At 46.2% G+C, this 22,025-nt stretch overlaps 2 protein-coding genes and 1 pseudogene across 2 annotated transcripts; all 3 read right to left on the bottom strand.

Annotated features, from left to right (window-relative positions):
• Positions 1–74: 74 nt before the first annotated feature.
• LOC123147668 (protein S-acyltransferase 8) lies at positions 75–4,210 on the bottom strand. Its single transcript, XM_044566938.1, has 5 exons — positions 3,769–4,210; positions 2,908–3,093; positions 1,771–2,052; positions 1,416–1,646; positions 75–935 (listed from the first exon to the last, which is right to left on the bottom strand). The coding sequence occupies exons 1-5, from the start codon at positions 3,811–3,813 to the stop codon at positions 459–461; spliced, it is 1,221 nt and encodes a 406-aa protein (XP_044422873.1). The 5' UTR covers positions 3,814–4,210; the 3' UTR covers positions 75–458.
• Positions 4,211–5,638: 1,428 nt separating this feature from the next.
• Positions 5,639–10,232, bottom strand: LOC123147667 (PI-PLC X domain-containing protein At5g67130). Its single transcript, XM_044566937.1, has 7 exons — positions 9,891–10,232; positions 9,611–9,748; positions 7,121–7,219; positions 6,728–7,028; positions 6,403–6,626; positions 6,231–6,317; positions 5,639–6,033 (listed from the first exon to the last, which is right to left on the bottom strand). The coding sequence occupies exons 1-7, from the start codon at positions 10,089–10,091 to the stop codon at positions 5,854–5,856; spliced, it is 1,230 nt and encodes a 409-aa protein (XP_044422872.1). The 5' UTR covers positions 10,092–10,232; the 3' UTR covers positions 5,639–5,853.
• Positions 10,233–10,924: 692 nt separating this feature from the next.
• LOC123147669 (BTB/POZ domain-containing protein At1g21780-like) lies at positions 10,925–14,537 on the bottom strand (annotated as a pseudogene).
• Positions 14,538–22,025: the final 7,488 nt, after the last annotated feature.

Below are 22,025 nucleotides of genomic sequence, written 5' to 3'. Positions count from 1 at the left end.
GGCGTGTACTCACATGAAGTCATCTGTAGTAAATCATGCTGCAAACAGTCAAATAGGGATTGAAATTCTGCATGTCAAACCAGCAAATGGCTTTCTGGGATCATCAGATGGCCGGTGGAAATAATTATACAGTTCAATGGTCTACACCTATGCAAATTATGTACAATTAACAATCCACAGTTGACTATCTTCAGATACTCTTCCTGGAATCTTGCTAAAAAGAAAAAAGAAAACTACAATCTCTTAAAACCTTCAATGAAATGCATAACTGAGATGTTTACAGAAAGAGACCTATCACCAATCAACCAACATTCCCCAAATCCTACAAAAAGAAGGCAGCAGAGAGCATATGCCATATTCATCCAAATTCCAAACATCCCACGGCCCTCACTGACGAGCAACTTGTTGGTTTGCGCCCTGAAAACTATTTCTCACTGCAAGGGGGCGCTCATATACAATCAGCGGAGTTCATCGGGGAGCTGCCTCTGCTCAGGAGACGAGGGATGTGCAGCGTTGGTCACTGAATAGAAGTCCAGATCCCTAGTTTGATCGGAGCTCTCAGTAATGGTTCTGGTCATAACTGGGATCTCAGTGTCTGAATCACTTCTGCGATATCTTGCGCCATTGCTTGTAGTGCCCAACTCTAAGTCACTCAGGTCATCTGACCGGCGCCGTGAGGTCTTCAGGATGTCGAGGCCCATCTCAAGGTCATCCTCCACTTTGGCTCGTGGACGGTGGGGCGTCTCATCTTCGGGCACACTGGAACGGCTGATTCGTGGCAGGGACGCAACATGTTCCTCTTGAACGATGGCTCGCAGGTTGATCCTAGACGGCTTCCTTTTCGTGCACAGGACCTCGAAGCAATTGTGTATGCAACCACGGTCGAACGCATTGGGTTGGTTGCTGTACTTGTACTTGATGTTCTCATATGTTGTCTTGAGAAAAAGGAAGTGAAAATTTAATCAAGTTCAATAAAGTTGGTATTGAAATAAACATAAAGTTCTTATTATTTCTACTCCCTCCGTTCCTAAATATAGGTCCTTGTAGAGATTCTAATATGGACTGCATACGGATGTATATAGACATAGTTTAGAGTGTGTAGTCAATCATTTTGCTCCGTATGTAGTCTCTCTTGGAATCTCTAGAAAGACTTGTATTTAGGAACGGAGGGAGTACAAGGATGTACTACCCAGCAATGCATAAAAAATATCTGCCATGGAAAAATCATCCAATGAGATTTCAAGTGATCACTACATTTCAGATTAGCCAGTGTAAGCATTATATCTTTATTTGAGAGTAGATAGCTCACTAATGAACATAGGAACTTTCTACATTGTATCTCAAGGCAGTCCGTGTACCAATGTTTTCATGTGAGGTATGCCTTAACATTGACTACATAGGTTTAGGGGACTAACCTTATTTGTTGCAATGAGGTAAGAGTGGAATCCGGTGAGACCACCAACAAACCAGAAACAAATGAAACAGTATCCCATGACTGCCACTGATGCTGGAGATGCTTTAATTGCCTCCACCACTGAACGGTGATCCTTCATGAGTAGACTGATGTACAATGCAGACATTGTAAACACATAGAAACACAGGATTGCTGCCGAACAAACAAACCAGAAGAAGTAGCGGTAATTGCGCTGCAAAGGTGAACATAAATGCAGATAAGCTGAGATTGTTTTGACAGTAAGGGCTGTCAGGTAGTCAATGGTTAAATAACTAGTTTGACTCTTTGAGAAGGATAAATAAATCAGCACAACAAACCTGTCCAATACATTGACCAACCCAAGGGCAGTGGTGATCAAATCGCTCGACACAATTATCACATTTGGAACAGTGGGAGCAACGAGGAGGCCGATATAGCATGCAAGTTTCACAATATTTTACTCTCACGGGCACACCATTGACCATGATCGCTTTTATCCGAGGGAACTGGAGAGTATGAGGGGCTGAAGAATCATGAGAAAACTCCTCCACAGGTGGATTTGAATTCCTTGGTACAATACCTGGATCTTGAGATGAGGTCAAGAAGAGCAGTAACAGTACCTAACAATCAGATTTTGCAGAGAGGATACTATAATTTGGCAGTTGTTTACAAAGTAGCATGAAGTAAAATTCACAAAATAACTTCTACTGTTGAGAGAACATAACTCATGGAGAACGGTATCGTAAACAGATAAATTAGTATGCAAGAGCAGAATATAGATAAAACTACTAGTGAATAGACCAAACCAACAACAAAATTGAAGCGTGGGTTTTCCAACTCAGGAAATAAATATAGAACCATGCATGAAACATGTGTAGGTGAAAAAGGAAGATCAAAAGATCACAAAATGCTTTGACCAGTAGAGCCAAGTACAGTGTTTTATTGGCTGGTGAGAGAAATTACAGTTTCACATATATTATGCAGTTATTACAAACAAAATTCAAATGATGTATCATCTATGCCAAGGTTGATCTACACTACTTTGTAACTAAGCGAAAAGGTATCATCCAAGGTTCCCTTGATAAGAGAAACTAGGTTCTTAGCATGTTCGCAACTATATCCACATCACAAAGTCTTAAATGCAATCATGGCCAAAAGATAGTGATGGCTTAGTGCACTTTAACCATTAACTGCTGCTGTATGATCATAATGGTCTCGAACTAACTGCTAACCACAAAACTACACCCTGCCAAACATGTTGATATGCAAGTGTGCTTAACTTTTATTAATTACATGATATCTTGCATCTTGCAAATTACTTTTACGATGAAGCTCTCAGAAAATACGTCGCCATTCAGGACTTTTCTCCAACTGGACGAAGCAAACACATGAACTGTGGTGAACACAAATCCTACCAACCTATCCAAAACCCTCAGCATAACTCTGTAGTAGATAGGTGAAGAATGCTTACTCACATGAATTGTCAGGGCTACGGTGACAACCAGAATTGCATACCCTGCGTTATATGCAGGAAAGATGTGTATGAGATTTTTGCCCACAAAGATGCAGAAGACAACAACGGGGGCCACGATCAGCGAGAAAGATAGCAGAGTAGCCTTGGCATCTGGTCCAAAGATCAGTCTCCCACCACACCAGATTATCTGAAGAAAATGAGAGACGTCATTGAAACATTCGATAGCTTCACGCTACAAAATAATACAACAAACAACATCATGAGCAGAGTGAAGATGTCAACAAAGTTTTTCTCATACAAACCCCCTTCCCCATTTGACCCTCTAAATTGCCCTTCCCTTTCTCTAAACCCTTGAACTGATGGAGTAGTTGCAATGCAACGCAATGTTTGCAAGCCCTGTGCATGATTTTCAGAGCAACCTGAGCCCTGGTTGGATTAGCAGCAACAGGGTGTGTACAAAGACAAGAACTTGGGCCACCCAACTGGATTATCTTATTGGGGAGAGGACGGTCGCCATTCGCTGCGGCACCCAAGCTCCAAACCGATCCACAATAGTTTATTCATCCGTCTCGTCAGCAGTGTATGCAGTTTAATATACAAATCACCCGCAAATCAATCGAGTAACCAGCTAACCAGATAAAGATACGGGCATTATCCAGGAGCAGTTACCCCGCTCCCACTTCTTCGTCGCCTCGCCAGGTTAGACAGAAAGAACACAACGAATCAGAAGGAGTAGCGGAGATGGCACTGCGGCGGCGGCGGCCACCGCCGATGGATCCAGAGCACAAGGATTTTCTGAATCCAACTATCCAAGAAGGAAGAAGGGGGGCAAGAATAAAGGGAGTAATCTAATCTCACGTACGTTGTTGCCTCTCCAGACTTGGTAGACCCGCAGCTGCTTGGCCATGGCCGCGCCGCCCGCCGCCCGCCGCCGCCGCCGCCACCCCGGAGCAAGAAGGGGAGAAATGGAATCCACCAGTCGCAGTCGCAGCCGCAGCCGCAATCAGCCCGTGTACTCCTCCGACCTCTCCCTCTCTCCACTGGGAGGAACTCTTATCCCTCTCTCGTAGATTTGGTCTAGAGAGGGTGAGGGGACAGGGCCACGGCCAGGGGGGCACGGGAGCGAGATGCCATCAATCGCCGCTGGCGCTGGCGCCGGGTCTTCTTCCTCGGTGTGACAGAGATGAGACGAGACGAGATATCTGGCTGGCAAAACTACTAAAAGATTTGATCTTTGGATGGGCTATGCCCGTGGGTCTAGACTCTAGACGAGGGGAGGGGAGGAGGCAACGTCGTTACGCCGGAGTACCAAAGAATCTGTTCTTTGTTCCCTGGGACACTTTTCTCTCTTCTGCCTCTCTCTTTTTCTTTCTCTTTCTGATAATAATATACTACATACAGTATAATAAGTGCCATAATATTTTCTTCTGTTCATACTAACACCGAATGGTATTATTAATGTCTAAATATTCGTTCGATCGATCATCCGGTGCTGGAGTAAAATGGCAATTTATCAGGCCCCTAAAAATAGCAGTTTCTGCATATTGGAGTGGGGATACGGCATAGCATAAGGATCACATTTTAGATCCCTTGATTAAGATCCATGTGTCAACTGTTCATGATGATATCTCTCTTGATTACGATCCGTGTTTCAATTATTCATGACTCACATCATGAATATGGACGAAATTCTATGTGCCTGATTTTTTTTTATTTCTAGTTTGTTAGAAAGGGCAGGAATGGCATAGTGGTGAAGTACTCCCCACTTGTGCCAAGAGGTCCTGGGTTCGACGCAACCTCGTTTAATCCTTCCCCACGCCCACCTAACGTGGAAGCTTTTCTTCATACTGGGTATGTTTTTTTAATTATTATTACTATGATGAAATTTATTAGTTATATTGGAAACGTTGAGCGATGACAAGTTTTTCCTATCTGGCAAAATGCTTATTCACCTCCACAGTTTGCACTGCCTTCAGAAAATTTCCCATGCGTGCGTGGATCATACACGATCCTTGACGCTGGAAAGAATATCAGCAAAAAGTAACCTATTTAAATCAAAACTTCAACAACACGTTCACGATGCCAATAAAAGTTATTCTTGCTACCTGGGAGGGAATATATGCTCTCAATTTGATGCTATTCTCTCCCTACCTAGTGATCTACTAGAATAATCTGGCATGCGTGTGAAGCTCATCTCAGACCAGATGATCAGTGACCAGCGGAAAACCGGGATTTCTCGGAGGATAAAGTGGGCGTTGTTCTTGCGTGAGAGAAAAATAGGCGAAATTAATCAATCAATCCCATGTGATGCGATGTAAATAGTTGGCACTGCTCACTGCACGATGCTGTCTGCTTGATTGGATGCTGTTCTGGATTTGGACCAGCGATTTCACCTGTCAGTCAGTCAGTCACTCGGACCATGGGTCCTCCTCTCTTTCTTCCCCAGCACTCATTCAGATCCATCCATATGAATGTACTACCTACGTCTGAAAACATAAGACGTTTTTCAGGCTTTTTTTAGGCTAAACTAGCCTAAAAAACGAAGGTAGTGTTTTTTTTGGAATCTCTTATCTTTTTGTTGAGTTTTTTTTTTCCCTTTCTTTCTAATCATCCTTTTGTTGAGTTATTAAGAGTTTTTCAACCAATTCTCCTAGCTGGGATGTAGTAATTTGATTTCTTAGAGAAAACATATATAAAAACTAACTGGCCATGTGGAGATACTACATCAGAACTCACTGAAACATCGAGGCAGGATCTGCCCTAGATAACAAAAATGAAACATTTGATTTACAACTAACTGATCAGGTGAAACTTCTCTGCAAGCTAGGGGATGATTTACAGCTCGAGCAATCTCGTGATCAACAAATGAAACTGAAGTAGAAAATTTCTGCTCAGGATGGCAGAAGCAGCACAAGTGCCACACCCCGCTAACTGAAGCGGAGCGCCCTTACGAGAGGAAGAGCAGAGCCAGGGACGTCAGTCCCAGGAAGCAGCTCCACTGGAAGGCCGGAAGCCGAGCCACCGCCGCACTGGGATCGCCGCCTGGGCTCGTACCCTTCACCGGCGCCCTGGGCGGCGACGGCGGTGGGGGCGGGGGTATCACGCAGGTCCCGAATGTCGAGTTGGCCTGCAGCTCAGTCAGTGGTCACAACATCAGCATGCAGTTGCAAGAAACACAACATTATCTTAAATAAGTTGTTGCAAAAGGAAATCAAAGTTAGCCAAAAAGTAGTTGATATTGATAGAATCCCAAGGGATGCAAGCTCTGCTCAAGTGGGAGAAAATGTAACAGGACCGAACACTGTAAGACAGATACGTCCTTACCTTGCAGTAAGCAATGTTGTCACAGCCACATACTAGATGGCCATTAGCCACATCGGTAGCCAAGGAAGCGCCTCCGCCGTCGCTCCTCTGCGTGATTCAAATAATAAGAAACCGATCTGATCGACGACTAAATAAGCTTCATTTAGATAGAATCTTTAGCATGTTGGCATACCATGTAGTAATCAACGGCGATGTAGTTGGGCCACCGATTGCCCGACAGATCATGGCAGGTTTTTAGCATGCTAGCAAGTGGTGCGGAATTGTTCCCGCAAACCCCGGTGGGGTTCGGGTCCGTTGTGAAGAAGTTCATCAGAACAAGCGACTGGCTCTTGGAATCCATGGCAGGGGACTCTCCGCGATTCGGGCACTTGCCCTCCACCATACCCTCATTGCCATCTGCACAGATAAAGCAAAAACATATCAACAAAGAATGTCATAAAGACTAGATAAAAAACTTCACTTTCTGATTGTATTTTCTTCTTGTGTTGGAATCCTACATTGGCTTTCCACAACGTAATTCCACTCGTACGGAATCCCCTCGCTTGCTTCTTTTGCTTTCTTCGATGCGAAGACGAGCAGACGCTCATTCTGGCTGATCATGTCCTTGAGCAAAGGCCAGTTGCCACCGGTCTTGGGCATTTTTGCCACCGGGAACCAATACTTCATGAGGCCGGAAGCATTGAATACTTTTGGCAGGGAACCTGCAACAGTGTAGTCTTCCAGGAAAACCGTGATTACCGCTGAAGGGTTTGCTTCAAGGAACGTCTGGATTTCTTTGAAGACATTGATGGCAGGTTGCTGAACAGACCCAATTTAAGATTAGATATACAATAACACGATGCTCTGACGACAGCATGGAAAGTATTCAACTGATAATGAGATAATCTTACAAATGCTGTAATATTGTAGCATTTCCCACCGAATGAGTGGCACAGCCAGACATCATTGTTGAAATCGTAAGTGTCAAGCATCAAGCCCCTAACACCATTCTGCCCAAATCAGATAAAGATTCACATGGTTAATATTTTTCAATTAGCATCTGACGGTCCGCAATTCAGAGTATGAATGAACCACAACAAGATACAGCTTGGTGGTTTGCAGAAGAAACGGTAACTGAAAATTAGACAGTTATCTGTATAATCAGTAACTACCCTAGTAGAATGTAGTAGTTTGGAACCAATGGCATTTTGAAGAAGCAAATTTATAATATCTGCACACCAACAGAAAATAGAGTAGCAGCCTGCTAAATTGTGTTGGGTTGGCTTATCCTTTGTTTCTTTAGTTTTCTTTCTTTCAGTAAAAAAAACAACTTCAGAAGTGTATACGAGATATAGGGCAAGCAGAATACTTTAGGAACACTGGCTTGTTTCATAACTGCAACGCAATGTTAGCCTACTTGTGAAGCGTGGCCAGAAATAATTACTCAAAAAACATGCTCCAAGTCTCCAACACGAACACTGTATTGTAAGATTCTTTTTATATGAAAAGGTTCTACTTTCAGAATAGTGATTAAAAAAAAAAAAGAGGACGGGACGGGCATGATAAGCTAAGTGAGTGTGGCCCTTCCCTTTCCTTAAGACCAAAGCAATCGACACCTTCGCAGCATAATACCAAGAACTAGACATGATTACAACAAGGCTTGTTTCGCAATCAGAGACTTCAAGAATCCTTCTTTTATTTTCTCAATGCATTGAGCCCTAAACCAGGAGCCTTGGCGCAGTGGTAAAGCTGCTGCCTTGTGACCATGAGGTCATGGGTTCAAGTCCTGGAAACAGCCTCTTACAGAAATGTAGGGAAAGGCTGCGTACTATAGACCCAAAGTGGTCGGACCCTTCCCTGGACCCTGCGCAAGCGGGAGCTACATGCACCAGGTTGCCTTTTTTTTTATTGAGCCCTAAACCACCTAAAGAGGCAAAAGAAAATAAACGAATGAACCAAGTCCAAATTGCAACAAGTCATCCCCATGGCTGGAAGGGGAACACCAGTGTCGTTGAGGGTTTCGGCACATTTATTCTACTACTTCTGAAAAACAATTTTTTTGTTAAAAATGGAAGTGTAACAAAGTTAGTCCTGATGATTATGCTTTGAGCATCTTTGTGACTAATCACCCAATAAGCGTAGCCAGCCACCGCATGAGTTTACTAAATTTGGGTACCGAGGCCAGTGGCCATACTTACAAGAATCTATGTGAGGTGGCAACTAGACCAACCAAAGGCAAGTATGAAACATCTTCAGATTTGAGGTGGTGCCATTAGTTGTACCTAAATACTAGTGGTTGGCAGTTGTGCTTACATATTTAAACAAATATGGCAACAAGGGTGCATTATTCATAGTAGCATAATCCACGGTGTGATGGGGCAGCAGTACACATGGACACATGGTGGTGGTACGCAAAGAAAACTAAAGAACTATTTATACCTGGTACTCTTTTTTTCCATGCTCTATCCTATTTGAGACAAAAAAGGATTCATTTTATACACATGTATACTTGCAATTAATTAACGTGTATTTGTCTTTCCAGGCTCTAGGATGAACGAGCCTTTGGGCAAGGGGCAGACATCCGAGTCTTTATGGAAAAGGAAAACAGATGCCCATACCTGGACTGAATTCAAACAAAAGCAAGGGGAAAAAGGACAGAAAATAGTGGAGCAGCAGTAGAGCATGTGTCAAGTGTAAAAAGAAGGCGTTCTTATGTGTGCTGCGCAGCAAGCTTTCGTGGATTTGGCTGATATATATTCCTCCGAAAGGGAAAAGGTCGGGCGGGTAGGACAGTGAGACCTTGTGCCTGCTCTGAGTTTTGGAGTAAAGAGGCCCTACTTTGTCTGATCAAAGGGGAGGAGGGGCAGGTGGAAACTTAAGGAGGAAGGCACATTACATTACCCATCGCCAGTAGAGAAATGAAATGATTCAGTTGACACGGCAAGATGCATAATTAAAGCCTCGGTGCGTAACTGCAAGACTGAACTCAGTACTGTACTGTAGTGGTTAATTTTAGAAGGTGGTGGCAATTTTAGTTGGATCAGTGAACAAGGGCAGTCTTAGGGCATTTTGGCATAGCTATGTGTTGGATTTGCAAAGAAATACCAACATCTAATGTGCACTGAGTCTAGCAATAGCATTTTCAGTAATTAGTTAATTTTATTAGGGGTAGGGGTAGGCATTGACCGAGCAGGTAAAAAGATGAGATAGAAAATGGCGGTGCGGTGAGATTTGGTAATGGTAGGTGGTGGCAGGCACGAGCACATGGACATTGGAAACGGGGCGACTCCACGGAGACACAGGCTGCCATGGGCGAGGCGGACGGAGAAACTGGAAATGGTAACAGAGTAGTAGGGGGAGGCGGTTGCGACGGCGAGTTGGTGGTAAGAGTTTGTTGTTACCTTGAGCTGCGCGGTGACGGAGTCCTCCTGGTTGGTGGGGGCGATGATGGCGGCGCCGGTGGCGGAGGGGGCGCCGGCGAGGGCGAAGGAGTTGTGCGTGGTGAGCCAGGAGTAGTTGTTGAAGGGGAGGCCGGTGCCCTGCGACGAGAAGCAGGAGCGGATTAAGCGCGCGTCAGCATCGATCAAACCAAATCCAAAAATGAAGCAGCGGTTCTTCTTTAAATGAAGGAAGGAACGAAATGAGGCGCCATTGCGAGCAGGAGGAGGGGCGGCGGCTTACGTGCGTGAGGGGGTCGACGGGGGTGGCGCGCGCGCAGACGCCGGCCACGCCGTCGCCGCAGGCGGCGCAGTGCAGCCCCGAGCCGCAGCCTGCGCCGGCGGAGCACTCGTCGCCCACCCTGGCGTTGGCGGCCGCGGTGGAGATGAATACGAGGAGGAGGAGGAGGGCGCCGGCGAGCGGGCGGAGGCCGGCGGCGGGCATGGCGTCGCCGCGGTGGGCGGTGGCAGCCGTGCGGGAACGGGAGCGCGGCAGGAAAGCTCCTCGGTGGGCGTTGTTGGAAATGGGGTTATGGGACGCAGTTAGGAGTACCCGTTACTCTTTCGGTGTCAATCAGTCTCTCGGGTCTTATGTGTACCGGGACGTGGCTAATGGCTGAAAGATGGGTGGATCAATCAAAAAAATAACGGAGGCGATTGGTGATCGACGCGGCGTAGTACTAAACTGAAATAATCAACCGTTCAACACGTCTCACTGCGTCGGTGTGTCTGTCCTCCCAGCCCACGAACGCGTCTTCCAGTTTGACATGGTAACCGTCAACCCCGCCCACGATCTCTCCTCTCCCCCCGAGAAACCTTGTGTCAGTTCAGTTCTCAAGGGAAGGGAACGGAAACCGTTTTCGCTTCGCCGTGCTCTTCTTCTTCTTCTTCTTCTTCACACGTTCCTTCCATCTGTCTATCCGAAGAAGATTCAGTCTGCCGTGGCAACCTTCGCTGCGCTCACAAGCGACCGGCTCTTCTCGTACACACCAGACCAGGTGGTTGCAAAATACATGGCGACTTGATTTCTTCCAACAGGAACAACTCCAATTTTGTCAATGTGCTGCCTTCTATAAAAATATGGTACACCATTGGCGTACTCTTCAATGTGGTACAAAGTCAAGCTGTGTAATCCAGATTGGGGCGGCGAAACCCAGACCTGCAGACCAGACCTACCGCGCGCCTTGCCAAGTCTAACTCATCATCCGTAACCTATCAGCAAACCTCGTAGTTAACCAATCTCTACTAGTACTACCAGGACCAATTCTAGAGCAGACGAGACACGGCACGCCAGCCAGATCAACTCCATAATCCAATCTAGATGAGTCACATATACGTACTGTACCAGGGTTCATGCTGGACAACAGAGCAAAGGTATAATACTGTTAATTACACCACTTGCTCACAAACTTCTTACACACCCGGCACACACCGGTAGCGAGTCACATTTGCATAATTACATTGGTGTAAATTCTCAGTTTGCACTATGTATGTACGTATTTTATACTGTACACCTTTTCATAAACCCTACGTACCTTGTATACTTTTGGGGCTATTCTTTCCACTCTTTCCAGTAGCTTCTTCCCTTTGATCTTTGTGGTTCCACAAACCCTATGTACACACAAGCTTCAGATGGGCTTCCACACGCTGAGCACCTCCTGGAACATCTCCAGGGTGAGCTCGCGGTCCGCGTGCTGGAAGAACCCGCTGATCTCGTCCCGCACGTCGTAGATCTTCCCGAACACAAACAGGTACGCCAGGCACCCCTTCTTGAGCCGCTCCAGCTGGTACAGCCACGCCACGTGGAGCCGCTCCAGCACGTTGCCCGAGCTGATGTCCTCCAGCAGGCTCTCCTCGCAGCACGCCTTCACCTCGCCCAGCCCGTACTTGTTGGCCGCCGCCAGCAGCGCCAGCCGGTGCTTCCAGAACTGCTCCTGCCGGATCGTCCCGTACACGAACCCAGCAGGGCCGAGCACGACTCCACGCACATGTCCCCGATGTCGATCGTCGACGATGACTTCTCCTTGAGGTCGTGGACGAACATGCTCTCGAACACGGGCGAGCAGGCCGCCAGCACCGACTTGTGCGCCTTCAGCACGCCGTCCGTCGTGTTTATGGTCACGTCCGCGTGGATGGACTCCGTGAGCATGCGCGAGAGGCAGCCCAGGGTGCTCTTGCTGGCCACGCCCTGCACCATGCCTTCATTCGGCCAGATCGACGACGACGATTCAGTGCCCTGTCCGCACATTAATTAAAACTGGATCACATTTTAGAAAATCCTGACAGAGGTTACTACTTACACATGCCTATAAAATATATACTCCCTCCGTCTCCAAATACATGGCAGTAAGTTTATATGCCATGTATTTGGGGATGGAGGGAGTATATCCTACAAAGAAGAAGGAACCGTTTGAAGCTGATTCGAGGGGAAAAGGACAGAGGACACTTGCATTGTTCGTGGCTATCTTCAGGTCCAAGAACTCAACGTCAATCGTAAAACGCCCGTGGGACATCACATCAACTTGCCACACAAAATCATCGCTGCTTCGGAGAAGCTGCTCGAAAACTATCACAAAGCGATAAAAAGTTATTAAGTTCAGTGAGCCTGATACCATCATATCAGTAGTCATCACAGAGACAATATGACTAGGGAATTAAACAAGAAATGAATGACAGATGAGCAATCAAATGTTCATTTAAAAAATACTGCATTATGTTGAGATTATCGCCAAGCAGCTGCTCAAGATTCCATTTACAATTGCAAAGCACATTTGTTATTGTGGGCTTGTGGCCCTAGTTTGAGCTTCTCCTTATTTACACGCTTCTTTAGATTCAGAATACAATGTTAATATATGTTAGATACTTCAGAAAAAATTCTCTTCAAGGCTATTTATTATAGAGAAAAGTTCACTTTTGGTCCCTCAACTAACCAGCTTGTTTGCTTTTCGTCCCTCAACTCCTAAACCAGACATTCTGCACCTTGCACTTCCAAAACCAGACAAGTATTGTCCCTCTTTCGAACTAAAGCGGTTTCTCCAATGACGTGGAGTGGTTTTGGGTCTTGACTGACACTTGTCTATGCTGGTGTGTCCTAGTGATTTTCTACCCATAGTCTATGTCTCTCATATGAGTTGGCCCCACGTGGAAGATCTTTCTTCAACCTCTCTCCCCTGCACTTTACAACCGACATGGTAGGCAGCAAGACAGACCACCATGCCTCATCCCCCATCCCACAGGAGGAGCTCAACCTCTTGCAAAAGGCCAGGTCATCCCCCGACATGGTGGTGTGCTCGAGCTCGACAAGAGAGAGCTAGAAATACAACAGCGAAACCGGAATAGGGAAAGCACGGGGAGAGAAACCCGTCATCCATGCCCCCAGACGGCGGCCTAGAGCGGCGCGGAGGTGGTCCCGGCGCATGGGGCGTCAGTCAGAAGCCATGTGCGGTGTGGGGTGCATGCGCGGGTCACTCGCAGCAGTGCCGTGCACAAGAGCGGTGATAGGCACGGCTGGCTCGACGTGCCCACGCTCGCCGGCGGCTGCCCAGTAGCCGCTGGTCGGTGGCTGTGACGAGATAGACATGGCGCACGCCAACTGTTCGAAGAAATGTCCAGTAGAGATGGGGGGAAGAAGGTGAACTGGCAAAATTAGAATGCCACATGTGCGCTTCGGTCAAAATCCATTCCACGTCATGAACAAAACCGCTTTGATTGGGGACAGGGATGAAATTTGGCCGGTTTTGAAAGTTCAAGATGCAGAAGGTCTGGTTTAGGAATTGAGGGACGAAAACCAGACAAGTCGATTAACTGAGGGACCAGAAGTGGACCTTTCTCTTTATTATATCTAGGTCTTTGCCTCCAAATGGTAGTAGTAATTTAGCTGGTATGTGGGCAAAGTTCTCAGTTCACGGTTGGCATCAAGATGATCTGGCCATGCGTTCACATTGGAGCGTGAAAGCTGCGCACCGAGCAGGCACTCACTGTATTAGCCTAATACGAGTAGTTGGTGATCATTGGAATTTCCTATGCAACCACACAGACAACTACTACTCCCTCCGTAACTAAAACCACAATACGAATTATGGAACGAAAGGAGTAGTAAATAAAATGCAATAACCACATGGATGTGCTAGAAATGCACCAAAGCTTTATCATTTACCGATTGGAGATGTGTAACCTCCGTTCCATAATTCTTGTCGTGGTTTTAGTTCCAATTTGAAGTAAAACCACGATACGAATTATGGAACGAAAGGAGTAGTAAATAAAATGCGATGACCACATGGATATGCTAGAAATGCACAAAGCTTTATCATTTACCAATTGGAGATGTGTGGCAGAGCACTTGAAGAAGCAAACCTGGGGAGACGCTGGAGCGGCGCGGCGGGCCAACCCAGGAGACGCGGAGCACGAAGCGGGCGAGCGGCGGCTGCTCCTTGGCCAGCCGGCCGGGCTCCGGGAAGAGCCGCACGTACACCGACCTGCTCTTCTCCACTGACAGGTACCTGATTTGGGGATTCATGACATCAGCCGGCGGCCAGCCTCGGCGAAAACGACATCTAATCGCGCCGTGTTTCGGTCGAATTCACGAGTTTCTTGGATTTGGGGGCGTAGAGGATTGGGGAACGGTGGTTGGGAGTGGTAGGAAGGAGGAGCGATACCAGTTCCAGATGCCGAGCTTGAAAGGGTCGGACCGGCGGTAGGAGCAGGGGCCGAAGGTGTCGATGCGCCACTGGGCGAGGCGGGAGATGGTCTCCACGCGGGAGTCCGGCCCGCTCGGGCTGCCGCTGCCGCCGCTCATGATGGCCCCGTCGCCGGAGATGGGGGCGCGGGTGCGGTGTCGCGTGAGTGGCCGAGGGTTTCAGTGTTGACGACCGACTGCTTTGCTTTCGAGTGATTACTGCATTTTTCTTTTTCTTTTAAATAAAACGAGATTATTAGAAATAATCAGTAAATTGTTCGTGAGGATCGTTACAATTTCATTTAAAGGCTCCCCGAACCAATTCAAAGTAGAAGAAAATCTAGCTATTCTAGTGAGTTCATGAGTTAATTTATTTGCCTCTATTACAATGTTTGAATCTAATCGTAATAAAATCACAGCATAGTGAAAACAATCATCCAAAATTGCTGCCGCAGCACCCGCCGACTGTCCTCCTTCTTGCATGGTGTCAATCATTTTCAGGTTGTCTGAATTAATAATAAGATGATTACAGCCTGTCCTTTGCGTCAGTATTAGGCCAAATTTGAGAGGTAAGACTTCTGTCGTGAGAACATCCGCACAATACTCAATCTTTCCATTTCCTCCAGCGATAAACCTACCTTTGTCGTCTCTCGGAACCACCCCCATCATACCCTTCATCATGTCATGATAAAAAAAACATCAACATTAAATTTCACAAAACCCCTAGGAGGGCAATACCAACCATCTCTTTTATGGAAGCCTTGGGAGATGATGCATTTACGAAGTTAGACCTGAGGGCTATAATCCTCGTTGAAATCCAAGATGCATTCTGAGTTAATTCATTTTGCATAAATTTCTGTCTTTCTCACCATAGATACCAAGCTAAAATAGCTACCATTTCACACACATTTTGGAACCCCATAATACACAAATCTTGTTCTAGAAGAAGTAGAAGATACTCCAACACCGCCTCTCTCCAGCATGATCAACCTCGCAAGTTGTATCAATAATCTCATCCAACCCTAGCCTCTTCCAAACCTCCTTTGCTTTATTGCAGTGGAAAAGCACGTGTTTCATGTCTTCTAAACCCTGAGAGAGCAAGTAGGGCAAATGGGCGAGACCTTCATATGTCTATTAGCGAGCGTGACTCAACATGGAAATGTGCCATGTAACGTACGTCATATAAAAGTTTTGACTTTTGCCGGACAAGATAATTTCCATATCTGACTCCAAATAGGGTTAGCTAAAGGCTCGCCCCATCCCATTAGAATGTTTTAGTTTACTTCCATGTTGATCACCCCGCTCTATAGAGTAAGCAGACCGCACCGAGAACTTACCATTTTTCGTATAAATCCAAGCAATAAAATCTGGCGTATCATGTTGGGAAAGTGGAATTGAAAGAATCTGATGTACATCGATAGGCCACATAGTTCCTCCAAAATTTGACTGGTGGAGTTGATTTTGATTGGCATGTTTTGCCTCCTAGAGAAAGATCCGGTGGGATTTTGTTGGGGGTTAAGTCTGAAACTTTAGAGGTGATTAATGTGGTTCAAGGGGAATTTGTGGTCAAATTTTGGGGAGGTCAAAAGTGGATGGTTCTCGCTGGTCTCTGGTAGTTGTATATGGAGCAGACCAACCTGAGCTTAAGACTGACTTCCTAGCTGATCTGGTGAGGATCTGCGGGGATGAAAGACTCCCAATTCTAGTCGGAGGAGATTTTAATATTATCCAAAGAAGAGAAGAGAAGAATAATGACAACTTCGATAGCCGTTGGTCCTTAATGTTCAACATGATAATTGAGAGTCTCAATCTGAGGGAGATTGAACTAACGGGTAGACAATTCACATGGGCCAACTCGTTGCCTACTCCAACATACGAGAAGCTGGACAGAGTACTCGCTGGTGTGGAATGGGAGCAGAAGTACCCACTAATGTCGGTACACACGACGTAGAGAGCGATTTCTGATCACACTCCCTTGCTTTTAGATTCAGGGGATGTGACACACATTGGGAACAAAAATAACTTCTCTTTCGAACTAAGTTGGTTTGAAAAAGAAAACTTTCTTGACATTGTAGCAAGAGAATGGGCGAAAGCCGTTCAAGGGCGATCACATTTAGAAAGATGGCAAAATAAGATCAGACATCTCAAACAATTTCTAAGGGGTTGGGCCAGAAATGAAAGTGGGTTTTACAAACAAGAGAAAGAACTACTGATATAGCTGTCGAGGCTTTAGATCTTAAAGTTGAATCGATCTTGCTTGATGCATCTGAGCAGGCTGCTAAAGCTGAAGCTGAACAGAGCTTACGTAGTCTTCTTAGAGAAGAAGAGATGAAATGGGCCTTGCGTGCTAAAGTGCTTAAAGTCATCCACGGGGGTGACAACACTCAATTTTTCCATATGATTGCAAATGGCAAACATAGGAAGAAGAAGATAATCCAGCTTGAGCAGGATGAAGGAACTATTGTAGGGCACGAGAACCTCAAGGCATATATTTCCAACTACTATAAACAACTCTTTGGGTCTCCAGTAGCTAACGCGGTTACCCTAGATGAGTGGGTTATAGAGGATATTCCTCAACTACGGTCAGATGAGAATGAGATCTTATCTGCACCGTTTACGAAAATGAGGTTTTCGATGCTATCGCCCAAATGAAACCGAATAAAGCATCGAGACTAGATGGGTTCCCTGCGGAGTTCTATAAGAAATGTTGGCATATTATAAAGAAAGATCTTATGCCGATGTTTCAAGATTTCTTTAATGGGCAGCTTGAGCTTTTCCACCTTAACTTTGGTATGATTACGCTCTTACCGAAGAAAGCAGAAGCAGTTCACATTGAGCAGTTCAAACCGATATGCCTATTAAATGTGAGTTTCAAAATTTTCACCAAAGTGGGGACAAATAGATTGACATGGATTGCACACTTGGTGGTGCAACCAAGTCAGACGGCTTTCATGCCAGGACGACATATCCTAGAAGGGGTGGTTGTCTTACACGAAACCCTCCATGAAATCCACTCGAAGAAACTAGATGGGGTTATCTTCAAAGTTGATTTTGAAAAGGCATACGATAAAGTCAAGTGGTCGTTCCTTCAGCAGGCAATGCGCATGAAGGGTTTCAACGACATGTGGAGGAATCATGTGGATTCCCTAGTCCAAAAAGGTAGTGTCGGAGTTAGGGTTAACGATGATATAGGTCACTACTTTCAGACTCATAAGGGTTTGAGACAAGGTGATTCGATGTCTCCGCTCCTATTCAATACAGTAGCAGATATGTTAGACATTCTCATTGGAAGGGCCAAAGAGAAAGGTCACGTAGGTGGACTAGTACCGCATCTCGTTGATGGGGGAGTTTCCATCTTACAGTATGCCGACGATACTATCCTTTTCATGGAACATGATCTCACAAAGGCCAGAAACATGAAACTAGTGCTATGTCTTTTTGAACAATTGTCGGGATTAAAAATTAATTTCCATAAGAGCGAATTGTTCTGTTTTGGGAGAGCCAAAGAAGAACAAGAGACATATAAACAATTGTTCGGATGTGAATTGGGATCTATGCCTTTTAGTTATCTAGACATTCCCATTCATCATCGAAAGCTGACTAATAAAGAATGGAAATGTATCGAAGATCGATTTGAAAAAAAAACTTAGCTGCTAGAAGGGCAAGCTAATGTCGTATGGAGGCCGGTTAGTTCTAATTAATTCAGTATTAACTAGTATGCCGATGTTCCTGTTATCTTTCTTTGAAGTACCTAAGGGAATACAGAAGAGACTTGATTTCTATCGATCTAGATTCTTCTGGTAGTCAGATGACATTAAGAAGAAATACCGATTGGCTAGGTGGGATATCATTTGCAGACCCAAGGACAGGGTGGTCTTGGCATTGAAAACCTAGAGATTAAGAATAAATGCTTAATGAGTAAATGGTTATATCAGTTGTTAGTATAACATGATGGTATGTGGGATGAGATACTACGAAACAAATATTTACACTCAAAAACATTAGCCCTAGTTACCGCAAGACCTACAGATTCTCCTTTCTGGAAGGGACTCATGAGAACGAAAGATTTGTTCTTTCGAAGGGCCAAATTCTGTGTCGGCAATGGGTTGGCAACAAGATTTTGGGAAGATACGTGGCTAGGGGACGGGCCTCTAGCACTGCAATACCCCACCTTATATAATATTGTTCAATGTCAAGAAGATTACGTGGCCAATATCTTACAAGAGGTACCCTTAAATATACAGTTTAGGAGATCTCTAGTCGGGGAACGTTGGAATTCCTGGCTACACTTGGTTAGACGGTTAATGGATGTTCAATTATCTGACCAACCTGGTTCTTTTATCTGGAAACTAACAAGCAACAGTGTGTTCATGGTTAAATCGTTTTATATGGATCTCATTAACTCTGGCCCAATCCCAAGATCCCTACATATTTGGAAGGTGAAGGTCCCCTTGCGTATTAAAATCTTTATGTGGTTTGTACACAAGAAAGTGATCCTTACCAAGGACAACTTCATAAAGCGAAGGTGGGTGGGTAGTCCACGATGTTGTTTTTGTGTGCATGATGAGACAATACAACACTTATTTATAGAATGCCCCCTCACGAGATTACTCTGGAGATCGATTCATGTAGCCTTTAACATTAATCCACCAACTAGCATTGAAGGTCTGTTTGGGACCTGGCTAGCTGGTATAGATTTGCTTACTGCGTCTCGTATTCGGATTGGAACATGTGCGCTTCTTTGGGCTACATGGAACTGCAGAAATGATATGATCTTTAACAGACAATATTCCTTAATATTCTTGTAGGTCATATTCAGAGCTACTGCTTTGGATCCGTACGTGGTCCCTACTCACTCCTATGGAGTCGAGGAAGCCTTTGGTTACTGGGTGCATCCAATGGGAGACGGTAGCACGGGATATATTCAACCGGTTTGGATGGCGGTCTCTTAATAGAATAGGCGTTTAGTGTTCTATTGTTTTACACATGCCGGTTATGGCTTTGAGAACTCTTTTTTATTTTCGCTCCTCTTGCGAGCTATAATGGAGATAAGACTATGTTTGTTTTGAACTTTGTTTTTAATAAAGATGGCCGCATGCATTCTTCGGATGCAGAGGCTGGGGGTAAGCCTCCTTTTCCAAAAAACACATAGTTTGTCTAATCAGGTCTTCATCCCAATTATTCGAAACAGGGTCAATCAGGTCAGTCACCTTCAATAACAGTTGCCCCCCTCCCCTGGTGTCACAATCTTCCTGGTGGCGCCATTTGGGATCCAGGCATCTTCCAAAATATTGATGTTTTGTCCATTCCCCACTCGCCAAATATAGCCACGTTTCAAAGAGTTTATGCCTTCCATAATGCTTTGCCAGGTGAAGGAAGCACCATTCTTTGGCTTGGAATTCAACAGATCACTGTCAGGATAGTTGAGGGAGTCCGGGATTAGGGGGTCTCCAGACAGCCGGACTATATCCTTTGGCCGGACTGTTGGGCTATGAAGATACAAGATTGAAGACTTTGTCTCGTGTACGGATAGGACTCTACTTGGCGTGGAAGGCAAGCTAGGCAACACGGATATGCATATCTCCTCCTTTGTAACCGACCTTGTGTAACCCTAACCCTCTCCGGTGTCTATATAAACTGGAGGGTTTTAGTCCGTAGAATAACAGACAATCAGACCATAGGCTAGCTTCTAGGGTTTAGCCTCTCCGATCTCGTGGTAGATCAACTCCTGTACTACCCATATCATCAATATTAATCAAGCAGGACGTAGGGTTTTACCTCCATCAAGAGGGCCCGAACCTGGGTAAAACATCGTGTCCCCTGCCTCCTGTTACCATCCGCCTTAGACGCATAGTTTGGGACCCCCTACCCGAGATCCGCCAGTTTTGACACCGACATTGGTGCTTTCATTGAGAGTTCCTCTGTGTCATCACCGTTAGGCTTGATGGCTCCTTCGATCATCGTTAGCAATGGAGTCCAGGGTGAGACTTTCCTCCCCGGACAGATTTTTGTATTCGGCGGCTTCGCACTGCGGGCCAACCCGCTTGGCCATCTGGAGCAAATCGAAAGTTACGCCCCTGGCCACCAGGTCAGGTTTGAAAGCTTAAACTACACGGACGATATTCGCGGAGACTTGATCTTCGACGGATTCGAGCCTCTGCCCTGTGCGTCACGCGGTCACGATGAGTACGATTTAGCTCTACCATCAGACAACGTTCAAGAGATCGCACCGGCAGCCGCTCCGACCCTCAATTCGGAGCCAGTTGCACCGTCCATGGACGGGTGGATAGACCCTGCCACGGAGGCCTTACCCTCAGCGGCGATCGAGCCGGATATCGACCTTACCCTTCATGAGAGCCGTATTGTCAAACTGTCGGATCCTTCTCCGGCCACGGACTCCGAACCACCTACGCCCGTTCCTAGCGAATCCGATTGGGCGCTGATCATGGAGTTCACCTCCGCGCATATTTTTCAGCACTCGCCCTTTGGCGACATACTGAACTCATTAAGGTCTCTCTCCTTATCAGGAGGATCCTGGCCAAACTATGTCCGGCAGGATTGGGATGCGGATGACGAAGAAATTCGCTGCCCACCCACCACCCACTTAGTAGCCACTGTCGATGACTTAACCGACATGCTCGACTTCGACTTCGAAGACATCGACGATATGGACGACGATGCAGGAGGCGAACAGAAACTACTGCCCACAGGGCACTGGACGCCCACTTCATCACATGACGTATACATGGTGGACACACCAAAAGAAGACGACGACGAGGAACGGAAGGACGCAACAGAGGGTTGTCCCCTCGAGAAGCAGTCAAAGCGGCGGCGTAAGCGCCACCCCAAATCCCGCCTCGGCAGAAATAACGATCATATAGACCCAGCCTTAGAGCAGGGTGAACAATCGCCGGACCACGGCAACACGGAGAATCAAACCGAACAACCCGACTCTGTCAAAGATAATAGTCCGGACGACATCACACCGGACGGACACCCGAAGCAACAGAATGCCCGTCAAAGGCTTGTTGCCACCGCGAGGAGCCTAAAAAAGCAGAAGCGAAGGCTCAAGGCTGCGCAAGACACACTCAGAATCAGATGGAGTAAAGTACTCAACATAGCAGCGAAGTACGGCGGTAATCGCCCCACCAAGAGCTACCCGAAGCAGAAGTTGCTACCTGAATTTGATGAGGAGGCCTTAGATCCCCCGCAACCAAAAATTAAAACGGCCATCTGGCCGGATAGACGACCTCACGGCCAACATAGAGCGGCAAACAACGCCACACATAAGCCAATACGCGATCCACGCGAGGGCTCGCATCAAAGGGATGGTGCAACCAGATCCATCTATGGACCACGCAAGTGCGCTCCAGCATACAATGCAACACAACAAACATCCGAACATCACGGTACACCCAAATACAGGGGTGCCGCACACCCCCTATGTTTCACCGATGAGGTGCTGGACCATGAATTTCCAGAGGGATTCAAACCCGTAAACATAGAGGCATACGACGGAACAACAGACCCCGGGGTCTGGATTGAGGACTATATCCTCCATATCCATATGGCTCGAGGAGATGATCTCCGTGCCATCAAGTACTTACCCCTCAAGCTCAAAGGGCCAGCTCGGCACTGGCTCAAAAGCCTCCCAGAAAGCTCCATTGGAAGCTGGGAAGAGCTCGAAGACGCTTTTCGGGCAAA

The sequence above is a fragment of the Triticum aestivum genome, chromosome 7A (genome assembly GCF_018294505.1).
Source record: "Triticum aestivum cultivar Chinese Spring chromosome 7A, IWGSC CS RefSeq v2.1, whole genome shotgun sequence".
In the NCBI taxonomy this organism is placed as follows: domain Eukaryota; kingdom Viridiplantae; phylum Streptophyta; class Magnoliopsida; order Poales; family Poaceae; genus Triticum; species Triticum aestivum.
Note: the sequence above shows the minus strand (reverse complement) of the source record. Positions and strands in the feature narration are given on the sequence as shown.

Excerpts from the sequence above, each read along its gene's own strand:
- LOC123147667 (XM_044566937.1), bottom strand. The coding sequence starts at position 10,091 with ATGCCCGCCGCCGGCCTCCGCCCGCTCGCCGGCGCCCTCCTCCTCCTC. Across the intron at positions 7,029-7,120 it reads GCTACAATATTACAGCATTT|CAACCTGCCATCAATGTCTT; the intron begins GTAAGATTATCT and ends GGGTCTGTTCAG. Across the intron at positions 6,627-6,727 it reads TTACGTTGTGGAAAGCCAAT|ATGGCAATGAGGGTATGGTG; the intron begins GTAGGATTCCAA and ends TTATCTGTGCAG.
- LOC123147668 (XM_044566938.1), bottom strand. The coding sequence starts at position 3,813 with ATGGCCAAGCAGCTGCGGGTCTACCAAGTCTGGAGAGGCAACAAC. Across the intron at positions 3,094-3,768 it reads AAGTCTGGAGAGGCAACAAC|ATAATCTGGTGTGGTGGGAG; the intron begins GTACGTGAGATT and ends CATTTTCTTCAG. Across the intron at positions 1,647-1,770 it reads TTGGTCAATGTATTGGACAG|CGCAATTACCGCTACTTCTT; the intron begins GTTTGTTGTGCT and ends TCACCTTTGCAG.